At 39.7% G+C, this 22038-nt stretch overlaps 1 protein-coding gene across 1 annotated transcript in view; it reads right to left on the bottom strand.

Annotated features, from left to right (window-relative positions):
• Positions 1-4353: 4353 nt before the first annotated feature.
• LOC108551619 (octopamine receptor beta-1R) overlaps positions 4354-22038 on the bottom strand; it is a 125042-nt gene continuing 107357 nt past the window's right edge. The window contains exon 4 of the mRNA XM_017905846.1: positions 4354-5256. Within this exon, the coding sequence (XP_017761335.1) occupies positions 4950-5256 (307 nt within the window). The 3' untranslated portion in view covers positions 4354-4949. The remainder of the gene's footprint in view (positions 5257-22038) is intronic.

Genomic DNA, 22038 nt, shown 5'->3' with positions numbered 1-22038 from the left:
TGACAATTTGACTAATCTTTTTCCTAGGAAGTATAAAATAAATTACGAAATAATATCAATTAATTAAATAATTATATAGAACGTAATAATAGTTAAATTACATCATTGAGGACCATGGAGGCACATGTATTTCAATATTTCTCTATTCAATTTGCAAGAAAAATATAAAAATATCACGATAAAAATTTATTTTTTAATTAATATTGAAATGAAATAAAAATTCCTAGTTAGAAATTTCTCCCTAGCATTCCCCTATAGTGATAACTTATTCAAAGTAAATGGATCATTTATATCAAGGACTTATTGTGCACTCGAAAGAACTTAGCAAGAATTAACAAAGAGCTCTGTCTATATAAAATTCATCGTTTCTCATGCTTCGAAGTCAGAAGTGGCACAAATTGTCTTTAGCCTCATAAATAACCAGTTAATTCCAGTGACAGGCGGTAACTCTTCGCGCTGTCTTTCTCCCTGATGGAATCGGTTGTCCCTTTCAATTCGAATCCCGTAAATTTTCCACGAACCCAATACTGTCTCCATAGAGAACCCTCTGCTTGACTCGTTCAGACCAAAACAATTTCAGTCTCGCTCCCACCTCGACGTGTAGTAAAACCCCCATTATCCCAATACTGCACCGTTCAAACATTCTGTTATCCGAACGTTCTATTATTCGAACGATCCTGTTCTGCAACATTGTATCCCCTTCCCTTTGAAACGGGAACGATGTACACGGATTTGATCGCGACACGTGTATGCACTCGCGCTAAATTGACAGCATAATCGCTCCCGCAGCATCGTAATGTGCGCGCTATGAGAACACGTGATACGGATGGACCGTAACCTAGAAATCAACCGTGAGATCGTTACAAAACTTGCAGACTTACGACATCTTGGAAGAATATATCGATAGCAAATTAATAAAAAGAGATATTTTAAAAATGAGATGTTTTTGATTATGCTTACGAATTTAGAACAGGTTCATTGTAATACGTATTCGTGTTAATTTATACGTGGAAGTAGAGTGGCACGAGAGAGGTTAGGTTAGAGTGATAGATGTGCAAATACTTTTGATTTGCAAATTTTTTGACTTTGTACTCTTTTTAATACTTTGCTGTCAGTAAAAAGAGAGTACTTATATATATAGTTATATATATGGATACTAGTAAAAGAGAATGTTTTGAGGTTATGTTGCAAATAATAGGTACACAGCCACAGAAATCATTATATAGAGGTATCTGGATATCTTCGAGATATAACTCGACACTAAACCTGTTGAAATTTTATATATTTCTACCTGTTTCTATCGAACTGACCAATTAATTGGTAGTTAAATGAAAACAGCATCTTCTATAATTGAAAGCAGGTTATGACCAATTTACTAAATCAAGCGAGAAAACGTTGGATGCCCAATGGAAAACGTTGAATGTTAATTAAATAAAAGAGATAGATGCATACAGAGTGTGCATGTGCAAGGATAAATGATGTAGAATATGCGTGCACGGGGCAGTGAATAGTCGGAACAGAGATCTGACAGTTGAGAATACAGTGTACAGAGAATATAGAGTTCAAAACCTCACCTAAAAGCCGGACTTTTGAAACGGGAGTTAATTAAATAATAAATTAATTTAATGAAACGTGTAATTAAATTTCCTCGTTGTATAATTAAGTCCTCGCTATACTACTATTTTTCCCCAATTCTTCATACCTGACAGAGCTTCCGTCAGAAAGCAACCATTATTAGACAACGTCTGCCACGATTTATACCCACGATCGACCACGAAATAATCTACCTGCGACCTCTCTAACTTGGCTGTCTTTTCAATGGTCTTCTTCTGTCAGAAAAAGACCAGCGCGTTCAACGTTATTTAGCGTTCGTTCAAATACACGCCTCACCCTCGCAGTCTCTGCGGTGGTAATCCGCGTTCCTTTCGCGTCTGTCGCGTTTATCCTTTAATTCCCCGTGTCAACATCGAGCCGAGACACACGGCACTTTCACACTTGAGGTAATTTTCATGCTATAACGCGACGTTCCGACCACAATCGCTCCTGTGCTCCTTTTCACAGCCCTCGCGCGCGGGCTATCATCTCTAACTCCCTCGTGCCCTCTACCGACTTCAATAAACACTTCGCGTTAGCGACTTACGGATTCATCAGCCACTGATAGAGTTCGTTCCTTCCCACCAAATAAATTTCTTCCTCAATGAACGTTGATCAAAAGCACTTGATTTCTTCGACCATGCACACTTCGTTTTCGTTTTAGTTCATCTCGTCTAATTTGAATCCCGTTGTGTCGGTAGACGCGGGATTTCCACGGGAAACACGACTGGATGATGGAAATGAAGATTATTCCAGATTAAATGGAATTTAATTTGAGGATTCGCTGATCGTAGATTGAAATGAGATATTATAATATTATTTTTCCATTTTATTCGGCAAATGAGTAGATCGCGTGGACCAGGTAGATTGTTTGAATTTCCGATGAAAGTGAAATACCGGGGGAAATGGAAGATTTAAAGTAGATGTAAATTACGACAGAAAATGAAACGCAACTGGCTGGTAACCGGGAAGAATAATGGAAATTGAAATCGAAGTTGAAATTAATGTAATCTGAACGAGGTTACGGAACGTCCCATTCGTTAATGAAATTATTTCAATAAATACCCAATTTGCACGACAGGTGGAAAGAAGCCTATTACTCGCAAACATTCCTAATTAGAATAAAAATAGGAACTTAAAATATAATCGAATAGAAATAAAAATAAACGCCGTAAAATCTAGACATACTTTGAATCTCTTATCCAAAAGTAAAAATAATTAATACAATAAAATTATATATATAAAAATTCGCGAAAACGTAAGCGATATTTTTCACAGTCTCAGCAATCAATACCTCTTTTGAAATTTAATTTTCTTCCACCTGAGAATGGAATTTTCTCTTTATATACATTTTCCAAGAAAGACTATTTCTCCCATTATCTATCGATAATTATGTATTCAGTCATCAATTCTGCATCTATCAGCAAACGAGGAATTTCCCAGCAAGGGGAAATTTAATAAGCCACGTTGGGTAAAATGGAGAGAGGCATGAACAGATTCGGAGACGACGTTATCAGGCCAATCTTAAAGTATTACACAAATCAGATCATCCATCTGCTCGGGGGCAGCAGCCTTATTTACGGACTTGATAAAACGCCACGCGGGTCGGAAATAGAAGACTGGCAGGCAGGCAGCCGGCTTAAAATAGGTTGACCGCGTTGAAAATTCCTTGTTTCAGGACGTTCCTTCGGGCATTAAACTTTTCTTTTAATAACCCGTTACCTGCAACGTACGCGTGCATCCCTCCACGACGTCCTGTAGCATGTGCATGACGAGCAGGTCTCGGAGCATCTCGATCCCCTTGAAATTTTTACAGTGAAGTTTCCTCCAAGTTGAACATCGTCGGATAGCTTTTGCAATTGAACGAAAAGGGAGCAGCTGTTCGAAAATTTTATCAGCGAAGATGACTGTGATATGTTTGAAGTACGTGTCCCGGCTGGTTCGTAGAGACGGAACATCCGGGGAAAAATGAAAACAGAGAAAGGTGAATGGCGAATTCATATTTTCAGAACTGAATCTCTTTCGCAAATTCAACGACGCAGCTTCATTTTTCCAATTTAAAAATTCCTTTAAATTCTTTCGCATTGAAACAGAGACGTACCCTTTTCAGATGGATTCAATGCTTTTGTCTGTCAAGGTGTTAATGTAGCCAAAATTAACACAAGTTTGCGAGGTATTTTAAATAAACTAATTTCATCTGATGATCTTTTATCTGGAATAACGAGGAGATGTTTTAACAAAGATTTATATTGAAAATTGAATATACCAAATGGGAGGATTCGTGTAATTGTTAAATGGACCTGGAAGGAGATATAATTCTCTTTGCACCTATTCTCCTTCTTCCTTTTCTCCTAATTGCGAGCAAAATGGAGGTATAATTCGTTCCAGTTGTATAGACCATCCTGTACACTGATAAAATTACGATGTTAGATGCCATTATAGAATTTCACAGCGAAAATTCTTTTACCGAGAGAATTCTAGTCTCTTTGCTGCTGAGAAAATTAAGCTTGGAAACCGAATACTATGCTTGGCCAGAGTTATGGTACACCGGGTTTCCGAGATCAGATTTTCGCGAAGAAGATCGTGAAATAAATAAAAGAGGCGCTTTGTCAGGATAGAACTTTACTTTCGGTAAGAGGGACAATAGCTTGGACAATTTCTAAGCTAGATAAATCAAATAATTTATTCTACGTACTCTACATTGTGCTTTGTCATAGAAACGCCTAACCTCGTCCGTATCCACGACACCCTGAAGCCCCCCTTAAATCGCTAACCAATAAAATACAGCGGAGAATCTAGCAGTCTTCACGCACCTCTATCACGCCTCGAGGTCTCGGACCGAGACCTGAACCGCGAGGTGCCAACGGTATAAATCTCTTCAGCAGCCTCGTAATCCTCGTAACATAGAAACTCACGACTTGTCCCCAAAAACTCACTACGAAACACTGAATCTCACAGATTTACGCTAAAAACTTGACAGACCCGCGCCTCTCGCCGATCAACGGTTCGAAGAACGTATGTTAATTACGGGTCAAATGGCTGGCGCCATCGACCGTTGCGTCCCAGCCATTAATTGGCGACCGAAAGAAACCTTCCGCACTGTTCCACCCCTAATTGGTGACCAGAGCGTTCCTCGTGATGGCCCCTCGCGCGCTGCTCGTTAATTGGCCACCGAAACGCCGCTGTCCACTGTCATGACCGTCGAAAAGCTAACTCCCAGCAGCCCTGTACGCGAGTCAGTTGTTCCGACGATCGAACGATGCTTCCAAGTCCAAGGAAGATCATAGTGGAGGATGATCCTCTTCGATTCAGAAGATCGTGGACACGCAGACGTTCGAGGAGCCCTGGTTTGACACTCAAATGCACGCCTCTATGTGCACGTTCGTCATCTCGCTGGCTCTCAGCTGATTGTTCACGTGCAACTCCGAAGACGCGTTGCTGTGCACCAGGTCCTGCTTCCGGTGGGCCTGACGCAGGTCACGAACTGGCCCGATCGCCACGCAACAGCTCTCCAGGGTCTTTCTGAAGGCGGCCCGGAAGTCCCGGTTGAAGTAGGCGTAGATGAGAGGGTTCAGCGCGCTGTTGAAGTAGCCTACCCAGAACACCACTGCCACGACCGAGTCGCTGCTCTCGCAGCTGTCGCAGAGGGACGTGATAATGTACCTGTCGACAGAAAGTGAACAACCAATAGTTAGATAGCAGTAGGTGGATATGGTAGGTGAGATATAGAAAGCAGTTCTTAGAGTTAGGTTTAAAAGAAAGCGTAGGAGAGAACGATATGGCGTCATGTACATGCAGACATGTCCTGATAGGGGTAGTTAAGAATTTCAGGTTAAGGTGTGTTTGCGTTTGAGAGTGCTTGACACGTCGTTCTGAGAAGTAATTGACGTTTCAGTTGGATAAATCCATTCATTGGATGATGACAGAATCTTTATGCTAGGTACTTTAGGTAGATCTATGTAGGAATGGCAGAGTGTTTGGACTTAGAACGAAAGTGACCACGTGCAAGAGGATCGAGTGTAAGGGATATTTATGACAGAGCCAAATACGATAAATGAGTGAAAGTTTGAGAATGAGTTCTGTGTTTGATGGACCTGGCCCACCTAGGTCGAATGGAAAATAAGCGATCAAGAAGCCAAGCCTGAGTATGACAGAGAACAGAGTGCAAGGTTTAAACGAGGGTGCATGAGGCAATCTATTAGTTTCAGTTTAGAGTGTCAATTTACGAAAGCCAGTTGTAAGAGTCAGTTTTAAGAAAGATCAAAAAAATATGCTCATAGCGAATCTCTCTTATTTCATAGCCAACCGCTGTCACTCTATTTATAAGCTTATTCTGTTCTATTAAGAATCCCACAATACCATCTCAAGTCAATCCACCTATAAACGACCCTAATCTATGATTTCCAAGTGAAACCATGTGTCAAGCGCCGTTTAAGATAATTTCACTCGTAGTTTGTTAGATCTCTGTAACTTCAGATGATACCGAATTTTACTTCTTGCACTGCTATCTTATAGCGTAATTTATTATTATAAAAATACGCCAGGTTTTAGAGAATCGTATCGAGGATGCTCATCTGGAACAAAATTACTAAAATTCGTCGAGGACATGCTCCTCCATATTGAGCAACTCGAGTTTGCAAGAATTTTCGATAGAACCGAAACTCGGGTAACGAAAGAACACCCGGTAGCCTCATCCCCGAACAATCTTTGCCCATTCATGCCATCCCGAAACCAAATTCAATCTCCTGTACACCACTCACGTTGCACCTTCTCCATCCGAAAACGATCTCATCTTCTCCACGGTCTCATCGCTTCCTCTTGTTCCTCCATCTACGAAACACGGCTCATTTCCCCTAGATCAGCCACCCTCTCAGTCCACCCAAAGGCTCACGACAGCTCGAGGGATTCCGAGCTGGTAAACTCCTAACAGAATGCCCCGAATGATGAAGCTTCTGAGGTCGACGTATCAGCCTGGTTTAAATCGATGTAACAGCTGCCAGGCGAAATACCGAGTAACCCGGGCCAAGGTGTATCGAGGGAAACTCGAGTCAACTTCCTTCTTCGGCGTTGCTCCTCACCTGCTATTAATCTTCACTCGTAGAGACGCTGAGCATGACTCCGGATGGAGCAGTGTCAACGGCGATTGAACCACGAATTAGCTTCGAAATTGTTTCCATTGTTAAGCTGGCAATAGGGTTATTGGCTTCTTTGGCTGTCAATGTTCCTGTTGAGCTAACTTTTCATGTCCACTGTCCAAGTTTCCCTCTGTTTCTGGGTATTACCTGGTGCGTGGATTGGAGAACTCTGAAGTATTTTCTCTTCTCTCTTTTGTGACTTTTCCATTAGATCGTGGGAGAGATTATGAGGGAGAAAGAGGTACTATAGAGGTGGTGCAGAGTTTCTTTGTCTTATTAGATTAAGTTTGGGTATAGGGTTAGGAAATCCTAGGGTTAAGTGTTGACATGACTGATAGGTATCGAGGTCTTGCAAAGTGATCAATATTATACATCACTAAGCAGTTTTTCTCTATTCTATTCCTCTAACAGCTGTCAATCTTCGTTTGTAAATATTATCCAATGTTATTGCAATTAGGCGACATCGTAAAGCCAGTGTTCTCATAAAACTTGTGAAACGAAACTAGTTGTAGATAGATATGATAAAATTTGGAACCATTGCTACCTCCAAGCTTAGAACCAGTGTTATTATAAAGCCCACAATTATTATTATCATAAATCCCACAACTGTCATTAATAACTCCATGACCAGTTGCATTATAAAATTCTTAATAAGTACCAATTTAAACCAATCTTTCTTTCTCCATGTCTTCCATTGTATCCTTGATAGGCGTAAGAAAAGAGCTCGCAAAAATGGAAGCTGTAGGTCAACAACCTCGTATCATATTTCTCGAATCAATCATCTGAAGGTAAAAATTGAAAAAGTCATCTTGAAGAAACTATTTGCAAAACTCGTGCATCTCACGCCAGTGATTTCATTGTTTCGATTTCCTCGCAAATTCAAGATACGTTCGCGACGAGTGAAATATAGCTAGGATGTGCCATGACACCCTTTGCATGTTCGCGAAAGTTTTTCTCCCGGCCACTGACGCGCTTCACTGTCACGTTCTTTTTCAACGTACCACACGAGTGTCTGCAGAGACTCTGCCAGAGAGTTCGCTCGACGAAGTTAAAATTTATGGCTAGCTACGTTTCAGACTAGCCGGATTTCACTCGTCCTCATCGAGTCGTGCGCCGGTACAGTCTGCAGAAAATTTACGTTCATATCGCTTTCCACCTTCTTTCGGATCGTTAGCTCCTTTTGAACCGATGACAGGGAGGATGAACGATATTTTCCGGGATAACTCATTTTAGATTCACGTCCCTTGCTTCGCGTCCTGTCAGTGGAGTCCTGTTAATCGATTCTACTCGCACTGTCTGATCTTTTCTACGTCGTTCTACTTGGTACTGTCATATGTCATTTAATATGTTTTAATATGTACAAAGTTCAGAGAATTTCTACAATTTTTATGTAATTTCAACGTGGATGGAATAAATATATAGTGGTTAATTGAAATTCAATACCTGTTGTAGGATATATTATCGTAGGGACCAAGGTGGACGCGAATCTCTGTCAAAGCTGTTGTAGTGGCATCGTTCTCACCCTGAACAATAGATGGATTCCTACTTGAAAGAGGTTCGAGGATTTTCTTGCAAGTACTCAGTAAAAACCCTTCGTTTCCTATATATAGAATTTCCAGATTTTACAATAGTATCCCCATCTAAGGCAGGGCCTACTAGGTAGCCTTACTGATGAGTCCACTAGCAGGCTTAGGACGAAACGCATCCCTTTCTTTTTCTTCCTTCCCTTCCATCACTACTGCTACATCGAAGATACCTGTGACAAGTCGATAACAGCAATCCCCTACACTGTATTTATTTCGTATTGCCAAATATAGTGCAGAAGACCACACAAGTTCCAACTACTCTATGCTCGGACTCTGACGATTGCTCCCAGTACTCTCAGTCGAACTAAGGACTGACTCGACTACCTACTCACTGACCATTATTAACAACTATCTCCTTGACTAACTAACTAACTCTGTGGCAATTTTGAGCAATGAACTATGCAGCACTTGGAACTTGGCTTCTAGAAGACCCTGCTTGCCCAAATCTTGTACACCTAACGCATTGTTCCATATAGGAACACTTCGACGTAGAACTCCAAAAATATCCTAAATTATTTTCAATGATTGAATGAAACACGTAATGATATAATGGCAAGTATAGTGATAGCCTCTTGACCGTCGAATAATCCACTTTCGAGCACCGCGTTGTGTCACACTGTTACGTCGTAATGAGCCATTAAATATGGCCACTTAGGGATAGGAAAAGTTTCCAGACGATTGGAACGTTAGCGTGTAGAGACAATGAATGCCAGCACGGTTCGATCCTCTCACAGAAAGGAGTCCGACCAGTTGCTTGGCAAAGGAACTGACCTTCACCCTCCGTCGTTCAATTTTAGCTCGGACTATGACTAAGGTCGTGCACACGATTGATGCATCGATTGTCTATCACAGGTGTGCAAAGACAGTGCATGGAAATATCCTGACTATACAAATCTGCGACGCGGTTAAAGAAAGTGGAGTCACGGATTAGGGTTGAGAATGCTTCGAGTAGCTAACCACTGGCTAGATCTCTCGTTAATTAATTCACGAGTCGGACAAGGTTCGACGTTGTTATTCGCGTGTAAAATCGATCATCGCAAACTATTTTTAGAACCCTAAAGAAAATGAAATTGAAATCGAAAATATTTCGAAGATTGGAAATGAAAATTTCCTATTGAGGAATATTAAAAGGAACTAATTATTGAAAAATTACACTGTCCAACAAATTTTTATTTTTTCTCTAATATTTTTAGAGCCCTAAAGAAAATGAAATTGAAATCGAAAATATTTCGAAGATTGGAAATGAAAATTTCCTATTGAGGAATATTAAAAGGAACTAATTATTGAAAAATTACACTGTCCAACAAATTTTTATTTTTTCTCTAATATTTTTAGAACCCTAAAGAAAATGAAATAGAAATCGAAAATATTTCGAAGATTGGAAATGAAAATTTCTTATTGAGGAATATTGAAAGGAATTAATTATTGATAAATTACACTGTCCAACAAATTTTTAATTTTTCTCTAATCTATAATATTCATTAGGTAATTCTTGTACGGTTTATTTTCCTGGACACCCTTAATCGAAATTCCTCTATCAACCTCAGTTTCCAAAAAATGCGAGCTTTTCTAAAAACGCACGATTTTTGACTGAAATAAATTATTACATGAAAAGTAAGTTCGTTAGGAGGTTCATTGGTACCTTACAAATTAGGTGAGTGTATCCCCTGAGTATAATCAATTGTTCAGAATATATTGTGTGAGACACAAAGTGCAACATTTATTAATTTTTCAGTAAAAAATACAGTAAAGAATTTCTTTAATATAATTTTATATAGTTTATTACGAACAATTTAATATAATTTAATAATTGTCAATCAACCTTTAAGGTCCATTCACCCTGAACCCGAACGACTCTAAAGGTACAGTACACACAATCCCAATTATCATAAAACCTTCTGTATAAAATCAGTCTTGCCAGTCTAGTCTAAAATCCTCATTTACATCTCATCTTCGATTTCTCCTCATCTGTCGACCTAATCGAATCGTGTACTTCCGGCCGTAAAACCGGAAGCTCGCGAAGCGCGAGAGTCGTATTTGAACATGGAAGTTTCGACGGGATGAGCTGAGAAAAATCCCGATTCCTGGCTTAAGCCCGGTTTCCAATGCTCGAGATTCCCGTGAAAGAGAGCTCGTAATTTTCGAGCGTGATCGATACTGCTCGTAATTTGAATCCAAAGTGAGATCCTCCTAGCGATTTCAATAGTGCATTGCACGAGGGGCTAGAGGGGGTGGCTTTTATGCCTGCAGGCTTCTTTTAGCCGGCGAAGGAAAAAAGGTTTGCTCATTAAACGACTTCTTCTCCGTGACACCCAATGAGGCTCTGCGAGAGTGCTTTCAAGAACTTTTCCAATCCCCCTGGAATCGGCTGGTTTCCACCCCCTCCCGCCCATCGATTCTTCCCTGAAGAGCCCGCTTTTCGAGTAACAAGCCGGATTTTCGAGCACCTTGTTCGATATTCCAACGAAATCTCCACGTTATCGAACTGCGTTAGGAGAAGTTTACTACCTCGCCATTTTGAATGCTCAAGATACCGTGCTTGGGACCGTGAAAAAGTTCTCTAGCTTGTCTCTTGAAATTTTTCAGCCGAATCTTCGTTAAGCCTTTGGCCTCTACTGGTGTTATTGCGAACAAACTTGTAATTTTATAATATTTCACAATTTTGGTTCGATGGTAGGATTATTTTATTAATAAATTTACAGACATTTCTAATTCCTTCATTCTCTCGACTCTGTTAAAGTTATTACAGGATGTTACGAAATTTGGTATGATTCGCAGTTTATTGTTTGGATCACTTGTTTTATTCATGGGCGTGAAAATGTGAGTACAGCTACTGTGTAAATAAATTCGTAGGAGTTGGTTCGAAATTTTGGAATCATTGTTGTAATCAAGGAATTCTCAGAGTGCATAAAATTCGTATAGAGTAATTTTAGAAATTGATAATTTTACTAATTGTAGATGATGTAATTTTGGAAATTTATTCAGAATTTATGGAAGGCTGGATTAAAGGTTGCAAATTTAATTAATTGGCAATTATGTTCAGAGATGTGTGTAATAACGAAAGACTGGTCAATAAAAGCGAGCAACGTTGATACAGTTCATAGATAAAATACACGAAAGACACCGACGAATTTGTTTTACTTCAGATTTTATTTTATTTTTCTATTACGCTTTTCCTCGACATTTCGGACCACTATCTTTGAAAAGCTTTGCTGGTATCCCACTGAAAGAAGTCAGAAGAGTTATAAAGGGGCTAGCACTGTTGCCTGAGCTCTTCAAGAACTATCGAGACCATAAATCTAGGTATTCAAGCATTTCGTAGGTAGTGAAATATGGTCCGCGAGAGAAAATGGCCAGATGGATTCCACAGAGATATTTTTCTCACGGATATGCAAAAAGTCTGACCTCTAAAACCATTTAAAACAATCGTCGGCAGAAATTGAGAAAATACCTTTAAACGAGATAATTTATTACCTGTATAAAAGGATTCCAAAATTATTTGCCTAATTACTTGAATCACTCTGTACACTTACTCCACAATTTATCTCCAATTTATCTCCAGCACGTATTAAAAATTTGAGTTCGAACGAATAATATCCGAATAATATTCCGACTACTTGAATCACCCTGTACAATATTCTAAAATCCATATTCAGAAATTACCGAAATACGAAAACTTCTCTCGACCAAATTTCTTGAATCACCCTGTACAATTATACAGAAAGGCATCAACAAAACGAACCTTATAAGTAAATTGCCAGAAATCAACCTTTGAAAAAATACCACGTCTTAAAATCGCAGCGAATTGCCAGTGACAAGGCAATATTTGAACATCCGTTCGAAAATAATTCTGTTCAAACAAATTCAGCAGCTCCCCCTAACGTCGACTCGCGTGGAGGCCGACTGCAGCGCCCTCCTCGGTCGCAGGACGCTGAAGGTCAACAGCGAAGATCGCGGAGTGGGAGAACTGCGACGAGGACGAGCAAACGAACATTTCTGAGCAGTCGAGAGATTGGCGCGCCTCGTTGAGCTTCGGGAAAACAAAAGGCGCGGGACCGAATTATTTCGCGAAGCGAGGGGCGGGAAAAGGGAGAAGGTGAAAGAATGAGAGAAAGCTGAAAGAACCGTGCCGTGGAACGGGGTCGACAGGAAAATGCCGCGATTTCGCACTCTCGCCCGAGTGTCAGACCGTGTACATTTCGCTTTATTAACTCGCCCATCCCCACCACTCGCGCGCCACGCCTCCTTCCCCCACTACCGCCGTCGAGGACTCGTCGAGGCGACGCGCAGTAGAATAGCCGATTTCGGAACTCGATTTCAAAAGTTTTCCACAAGTTGTATGATTTTTTAATTATTTTTTTTTTTTTGATTATCAGAGAGAGAGAGAGAGTCGACTGTGGAAGGAATAATACACCGTCGCTAGAGTTTACCACCCACCACCGTCCGAGACTATTGTGCCGATTTTCATTGAGTAAATTCGCGATTATTGTTTGTCGCCTGAAACACGGCGCGGGTAATTGTAATGGATTTAATGGGATTTTGTGGGCGAAATTCGGTTTACTTGTATGATCGATTCGATTTATTCGCATGATGTGACTTCGTGGTAATTCGGGGGCGGCGGGGTGAATCGGTAATTATTTCACGCGCTATATTCGTGACTGTGATTATGGGGGAATCGATGGGATTCGGCGGAAGATGGTTTGGTTCATTTGCATAAGAATCTCGCACATTGGGGCGGTTTTGCCGGTATAGTTGAACAATAGAGCGAATCGTGATTATTTCGGGCATTGAACCGTGACGATGATTAAGGGGAAATTGATTGAATCTTGCGGCGAAATCCGGATAGCAGTCAATATCGGATTATATTATAACAATTTGCCATAAAGGTATTCAAAAATGGTGGCAGTAATTTCTCAAAGTGTTGTAATTAATTACTTGTAGCTGTTGATTAATACCTACAATTTTTACAATGAACATCTTCTTGTAACGAGATTTCATAAATTAAAATTACGTCGTATGCATGTAGAGTTCTATAGGATGATTCAAAAATAACGTTTCTCCCATAACAATTAAATTCTGGTGTATAAACAATTATAATCCAATTCTACAAACATTCATGAACTCGTTCGCTTCTTCCTAAAGATAGATTGTATTTACAGGACGATTCAAAATTGGTGTTCCAAAAATCGTCGTGCCAAATATGAAATCAATTTCCTTCCATTTAGACCAATAACGTCACCGCATTCCCCTTCAACCAACATCTTCCTGCACGATAATTATTCCTACAGGGTGATTCAAAACTAACGTTAAACAATTTCCGTACCCTACACACGTCCATGTAACTTTCCCGAATCATCGACGAAGATAAATTTACCCTTTCTGGAACAATCCTTAATCATTATACAGGGTGATTCAAGAACGACGTTGCAAAATTCGTAACCCCGTCCTAACCTGAAACCACGCGTCTACGCTAACAAATTCGCGCCCACGAATTGAATTAAAAGCTGCACGATCGTCGCGAAACGACGTTAATCCTACAGAGTGATTCAAAAGTGCCGTTACAGGCGTTTCAATCGTTGAAAATGGAGAACCGATGGAAAAAGCAGTTTATCGCCGCGGTGGTCGTAAAATTCCGAGGAAATTTATATCCACTGTGGCAAAAAGGCAGGAAAAACTGGACGGTCAGTGTAAAACGAATAAAAGTCCACCGGCGGAGTTTTTCCATGGAAACTCGAATCCGTGCGTCCCGTCGATGCAAGTTTCCGATCGGAGACTGCTCGCTGGAGGCACAGACAGTGTCCTGTGACGTTTCGCCCCGGTTTCCGCGGAAAGTACGCGAAACAGGGATGGAACTGGAAACAAAGTCACGGAAGAAAAACGTTCCGCGGGCTGGGACAGGTTGGACGGATCTGGGGGAGGGAAGCAGACAAGAAACCAGCGCGGTAACTTCCGTCGATTCGATGAGACAGCTGAAAACGCCGGGGAAATGAATGTTTGTCGTGGAAATCACGATTCACGGGGAGAAAATCGCTGCATGGCCCAGGAAATCGCGAAGGTTTTCCATTTCCTCTCGCCGCTGGGACATATGAAACTTTCGCCGGAAACGATTAAAATACCGGCGATAGCTGCCATTCTCCGGACGTTTTAAAACACGAATAACCTACGAAAAATTGCTCCCCCTGTCACTGCCGACGAATTTGCGCGGAAATACTCGGGAAATATTTTTTCGAAATATTGCTTTTAGAAAAGTATAGAAACACGTTGGTTGTCGCGATATAATTTCCAATATTCGCGGGATACGGTGAATTATCAGACGCCATATGATGAAAAAGGAAAAGAAAAATTGTGTACTGTCTATTTCGCGATGTTCTCTACTTAGCAGAGTTCAAATTTTCGAAAAATGGCTACAGTAAAACACAAATATCGTGAGTTTGACATATTAATACCGTCTGTCACTCATGACAACCTTGGCAGTCAAAATGTTAATTATAATTTATGCACCAATGATAAATATTGTTAGACTGTTTGACAGTATGTTAATTGCTGTTCAAATTTATTAGCGAATTAGAAAAATATAAACAAATATTGAATTTTTTCCGAAAACAACGAATAATTCATTGACATAAAAATAAATGTATAAATTTATTTCATCGTAATGAGAAAAAAGTTACGTAGTACTGTCATGATAATTGATTATTTATTTGAATAGTGTAGGAGTAAGGATACATTTAAACGTCTCCTGACCTATACTAAGTCAAGATTTTTATTTTTTATAATTTTTCTACGCATTGGTATATTTAATAAAATTTAGCAATTTATCAACCTACATATGAAATTAACGTGTTTCGCAAATAAAACATGCGAATTGAAAAATAACGATAAACAAATTATAATAATAATAATAATGCAACATAACAAGAAACTTCCTTAATAACATAAATTAAAAACCAAGCTGGACCTGACAGTGTCCCGTTCAGAGAACCCCAGAAAGGGAGAAAATAATAATAATAAAAATAATAATAATAAAGTTTTTAAGAAGATTCTATCTTCAAAAATAGTATTTCGAAATTTTCACAGTTGAAACAATTTTTGCTAGCAAAGTCAAGATATTGATCCCATATAATGAATATCACACACCTAAACCTAATTTTTAATAAAAAAAATGGAGTAATAAATGCATTTCTCCCAAGAATCTCCTCAATTCCATTGAAATAAAATATTTCATCCTTGCAAATATTCGTGAACTTTTAAACAAAGTGTCCATTGAGTCATGATCCAAAAAGTCCTTAGAATCACCAACACCAAAAACAAAATTCCCGTCAAATACTAGCATCACGGAAACACGTTGAAAATAATCTGCAATATCTAAAAGCGACCAAACTGTACCACCAAATCTAAAAACTAAATCTGTCCTCAATGACCACGCCGTCAATGCGACACTAAACTCAGAGAACAAATGAATCCGAAACTTCATTGTCAACAGTCTGCCATTGGACAACGTAAAGAAAGAAAATGGCACAAATTTTGGCACGATACGAATCATCCAGTCGAATGGAACTCTTGACCAAATGCAGCCACTGGCTGAACCGTTGTACAAAAGCCAAGCCAGCCGACATGTGTCACCGAACCACGACGATGTCACGAAAGTGAAGTTCGTACCAGTTACACGGACCGTTACCTCGTAGCTGGTTATCGATAGAATTAACCCCGTGACCCAGCAGCAGCTGTTGGATTCTAAGATGACCCGTTACAAATCCGCCGATGTCGATGTTGCACGGGATTCGAGCCAATCGCGAGATCGATACGCACTGGAGCCCGGGCTAGTTCAGTAGCCAAGTGACAGTAACCCGTTCGGCCTCGACATAGTGAAGAATAAATGATGGAACAATCAAAACTGATCTTCATTTTTCACCTGAACTTGGTAAACTCATTAGAGTGTTGATTAGTCACACTTATCTGCCTTGTTGTAGCTGTTCTATGTCACAATTAGGGGTAGATGTATGGTGACTTTAGGGTACGAGCTTGCATCTGGTTCCACTCTAAATTCATTATATACAAAAATATTTGTTTCAGCTAAATAGACACGAGGACTATGCCTACAGTGGCTATATTTATTTGCGAACACTTGACAACTGAAGCTTGGAGGCAAGCATTCGCTAGGTCACCATAGTCTAGATGCATCTTGGTCAATATTTGACAGAAGCAATGTCAGTGAGGCATGGAGTATAAAGTTTGCGACGTCTGGATAGTCACCGAGACCAGAGAAATGGCAAATAATATTCGGGAATAGAGTGAGACGAATATCTGAGTCTCTTGACATCAGGATCTTCGAGCTGTTGAATAATATTCGCAAGAAGAATGAAATGACAGTGCACACGTGCATTCTAGTCATACTGGTGTGGCATCCTGACAACGACGAGACAGGGAACTGTGAAAATAGGAATCCACAGTTATTGAGACTTATTTCCTCTTCTCATTTCGTATAAAGGTTAGGGTAACACGAGGTCCGCAGCCTGAGTAGCTGCTGAAACGTCGAGATTGCTTCATAGAGCCACCACAGTGGCAAAGATGACCATTACTCGTCGCTTCTGCATGGAAATTTTCGCGGTTGTTCGCGACAAAACCCTGGTAAATTCGAGACACGTGGCACGGTTAATTCCATGCATACGGAATGAACCTTGGATATTAGCCTCTTCGCGTGACACGTCGTGGTGCGTCCAGGTGGTCACGTTAATGTGCATGCAATTTTCCGAAACGGTGAATATTTTCGCGATAACGTGACAGGCTGCACGCTGTCACTGATTTTCATAGGACTTTCTCTCAGTTGCATTCTGTCAAATTTTCTATTGCACTAACGAGCTAATACCAAGCTGAATTATAGGTTAGGTTAGGTTAGGTTAGGTTAGGTAGGACTAATTTGGGATATTAGTCTTTGGCAATTTTGTGAACAATTTGACAGTATCTCTAATCATTATGATTCTATTGAAACTATTTCTATTATTAATTATTATTTCTAATTATTATTATTATCTTCGGGATACTTTAAAGTGATTGTATGGCACCTATAAAAAGAAAAGGAGACGGTAAAAATAGGTAACGTTCGAAGAATAACGAATGATGAAAGGTTCAGGTAGACGAAGGAAATTGGGTCCTACTTCTTCGCTCTCCTAGATTCGGAAATAAAAATTTTACACGTAGTTACTCGACACCGGGATGTTGTAAATTATAAACGCGTCTGGCACGCGAATGTACTGAGCCTTAGGTTAAAAATTCACTATTTTATAGTCACTTCTGCAAACTCTAACACCGGTGTAATCAAAATCGATTCTTCCCTGTTAAATTTTTCATTCCGTGACTTACAAAGTTTCTAAATCCAATTGGCAACTAAAAATATCCCTGTCTGTATACAAAATTTAGGTGTAATTTGCTTCAACGTGTCTTTGTCCAAGTCGTCATTGTTAGAGTGTCAAGGTTTCTAACATCGGTGAGCTATTTTCACGTGTCTTCGTTACCACAAATTTCTACAACGGGAGAGTTCGAGCTAACTTAGTCGGAATCCAAACTGAACACCCTATAGGCGATAATTTTTAATCGGTTGCCACTATCAGATCCGGTTGTCATTATCAGATCTGTTCAATTTGCCGAAGGCATCGTCCAATCTTGGAATCGAATATTCATTAGCAATAAATTGAGGACACACCGCCGCTATTGTGCCAGCAGGCTGAACGGGAATCACCTCTTCGATTACAGGAATAGCCCAGAAGCCGATAAAAAGCTCAAAAATAATCCATCGCTGTCAACATCGGCGAAACCGATCCCATCGAAGCACGAAATCGCGTATCTGCTAATTTCCAGCGAAATAGGAGCAAAATTTCGATCATAGATGACACCTGATAGCCCGGACAGACCTCTGAACTATTCACCTTTCACTGTAACAATTGTTTTCCAATTGCAAACGACTTGTCCCAGTTGCCCGGACGACGCTGCACGGAAGACGATAAAAACAAATCCAGCGGCATTGAATCGGGACCAATAACCATTGAACTTCATGTAATGATGAATCAAGCTTCAAACGGTCGTTTCATCGAAACGCCGAGTCATTCGCGTCTATTACCCTCGTTCCAGGTGCAGCCACCCTCGTTGGGGTTAGCCCGGTCTCTCTCGCACCCTCTATTAAAAGCTACTCCCTGGCCAGGCCAGAACGGGACCCAGCACGGGCACTGAGGACGGAAACGCGAGTAACAATGGCGCTTTCAAATGAAAATTCGATAAACAAAGGGATAGCCAGATCTGGCGGTACGCGGCACCGTGCTCCTGTTCCGTGATAACAGGCCAGAATACATTTGTCAGAATTGCTGGGACATTTCCGGCATTGCAGAGACGCTAAATTGTGTCCAGACGTGGCCGGTATGCGTGCTGCAGGAATTATCCGTGACGTATGTATGCGTGACAGTTGACGTGACACTTCTTGGTCCGAGATTCGACGAGGATACTGCCGCCTGAACGTCGCGTGGCTGACGATATTGACCAGTTTCGGTAACCAGAGGATCTTTGATAGGTGTGTGTGGAGGATTGGTCGAAGAGCAGGCGAGCATAACGTGGTTCCTGCTGGACACTTGTAAGTTTTCACGTTTCTTTTTCTGTTAGGCTCATCTTTGGTTAGATTGGACCTGAAGGTGGTCAGGAGAAAAGTGTTTTCCAGTGTGCATGTTGATTCTAGGCTGATCAGAATTGCTCCTCGAGTCTTCTACTTGGTCCAGACAACCATAATTGCAAGACTTCATTGAGCATGACGTGTTTCATACTAGATATTTGACAGCTTCGTGGTTATTTTTCTCTTAGATTCGTATTTGGTCAAATGTCATCCAATAATTGTCAGAAGAAAAGCGTCTCCTGGTGGGCATGTTGATTCTAGGCTGATCAGAATTGCTCCTCGAGTCTTCTACTTGGTCCAGACAACCATAATTGCAAGATTTATTTGAGCATAACGCGTTTCGTGCTAGATATCTGTCAGTTTCACGGTTATTTTTCTCCTAGATACATCTTTGATCAGATTGTATCCAATAATAGTCAGGAGAAAAGTGCCTTCTGATGTACAGGTTTTAACTTCCGGCTGACCAGAGTTGTTCTTCATGTCTGTTACCTGGGCGAACCAACCATAGTCTCAAGATCTACTACGAACTACCCTAATCACTATACCAAAGGATCCTCAGTTATTAGGACTTCGATAGCCAATCAAATTTCCTGGATCTCAAACATATGGAGAGCCTCAATGGAGTCAGCCAACCGTCTTCAAATAAAATTTCTCTTTTTCCATCTTTGCGAGGGTGGAAAGCAAACTAAAGACCATGGCCAATTACCTGAAAGCGAATCAGTGTAGCTATCCATAGCCTGATCCGCCATCCGCGACTGCAGTATCTCGAAACTAGGGGGTAAAGTCGTGTACGATAGGTCCAGAGTCCTGTGCAAAGCTGTGGAGTTCGCGTTGGCAGGCACACCGGCTTCTTTTGCCCACGAGACACTATCGATCGAGCCCTGCCACCCTTAACCCAACCCGCTGGTCGCGTTACCAAGCCCTTAGGAATTTTCGGATGCACCGCAATATCGAAAGCACTCGAGCACACGAGGACTGGCCCATCGAAATTCCACTGAACCACCAGCATCTACTTTTTACCCTCGACTATTTTAAAAGTGGCCTTTAGGGCGTTCGAGTGAAAGTTTAAGGGCGAGGGGGTGGAGGAGGAGGGAAGCTGGGTAGAAGTGGTTCGTGGAGAGCGGTTGGAGCATTGGAAGGTATGGAAGTTTGTTCTTGCAATTGTTTCCGATTTTTAATACTGCGTTAAAGGATATATGAAGAGTAGCTAACTGAATGCAGTATGTATGAATAATTTAATTAAGGAAAATATTGAATTATATTTTTAATATTGGAATGTTATTTATAGGTAACTGAATGTAGTATATATAAATAATGTAATTAAATAAAATATAGTATTATTTTTAATATTAGAATGTGTGTATTAATATATGATGAGTATAATGAAAATTTGCTAGTACAATATGTATACCTATAATGTACCTTTGCAGTACAATAATGAGTCTAGCTTGCTACGAATTCTTTGTATAAAATCTCACGCATATAAGCTTCATTTATCACACGACCATAACTATAAATTTAATATATTTTAATAAGCACAAAATTCAAAGAATTTCTAAAATTTTTACCCAATTTTATCATCGATGGAATAAATGCATGGTGATTAACTAAACTCAAATACAATACTTTTTCGATATACAATTTTTCATAATAAAATCGTAGTGCTAGGATTGATATATGATTACATGATATAATATATAATTATATATAATATATAGAATGAATATATACTCAAAGAAAGCAACTTTAAAAAATACACAATTGAAACATACTATTCCAGAAAATACCAAAAAATTATCGAAACTGAGTGTCCATAAGTCCGCAAAAATAAAACACCCCTTATCAACTACATCAAAAGATTCATCAGCAAAGAATGCTATTCCTATTAATAAATAATAAATACTCCAAAAAATTGAAATTCGAAGTTTTCAACCAAAATCTTGTTTGACTGTATTAATTTCAATAGTAATTTGATTCATTCGCAGCGATGAATAAATTTATTCGAATCATTTATCCTCCCCCGATTTCTCACGTACGTTATTCGAGTTTGGAGTGTACATTAGCAGGGCGGAAAATTTATTTCCAAAGTAGCGGTAACGCGTGAACGGGCGCCGATTTTCCACGATTGATATTACACAAATAATATTCGTTTGCGAGTGACGCGTGATTAAAGGGGGTGAAACTGAATTTTACGCACTGAAGGTCCCGCTTGTGTCCGCAGTTGTCTGTAAATAAAATTCAGCAAATGAATATCACCGTCGGAGTTCATTAACGTTCGCATAATTCTATCCGGACACTGCGACACGCTCGTTCTTAACGACTTAACGAGCCGTTATTTATTTCTCTCCGACTTTCGTTGCGATATACACCGGGTGATTCATAAACACGTGTCTAACCTCGCTTAACACGCCGGTCCTATTAAATTATAGAATTCCTATCATCAATACCCATCCACTGTCATCTGTACTGTACTGTTAACTATACTATAATATCCATCCACTATTATCAGTATTATTCTTTTTTATTTCTTATTAATTTTGACATTTAATAAATCATGGTGAAATTTAATATTAGGTTTACAGACGCAATCTGTATACCTATTTCTAAGCACACCTGTCAAATTGACAGGTAAAGGAAACCACGTGCCTTTTTTTTAATTATTAGTTTAATTTAAAAACAATTATATATTATATTAATAGTCTCAATATAAGTTAACTAAATCTGTTATCATCGTATAATTGGAGCAACCCTTCTGTCAAATTGACAGGTTCCGTGAATCTAGTGTTAAAATCACTATGTCACCAATCGTCGAAGATAGTTATAAAAATAGTCGAAAAATAATTATTAATCGAGCAGTAAGAATGACGAAATTAATATAAATAAAAGAATCACTAAAAATTAAAATCGTGTCTCGTGTTAAAAATGTCATACCCAAAAAATCATCAAAAATAAAATATTTTTTGAGAAGAATTTTCTCGATAGTGCGAATCTTTTTGTTTAAAATATTATATTGCGAATTGATGTCAATATTTAAATATTATTATATAAACATATTAATTTGTTAACTGTT

The sequence above is a fragment of the Eufriesea mexicana genome, unplaced genomic scaffold (genome assembly GCF_001483705.2).
Source record: "Eufriesea mexicana isolate 0111107269 unplaced genomic scaffold, ASM148370v2 scaffold4787, whole genome shotgun sequence".
NCBI lineage: Eukaryota > Metazoa > Arthropoda > Insecta > Hymenoptera > Apidae > Eufriesea > Eufriesea mexicana.
The sequence above is the reverse complement of the archived record's forward strand: the minus strand, read 5'-3'. Positions and strand labels throughout refer to the sequence as shown.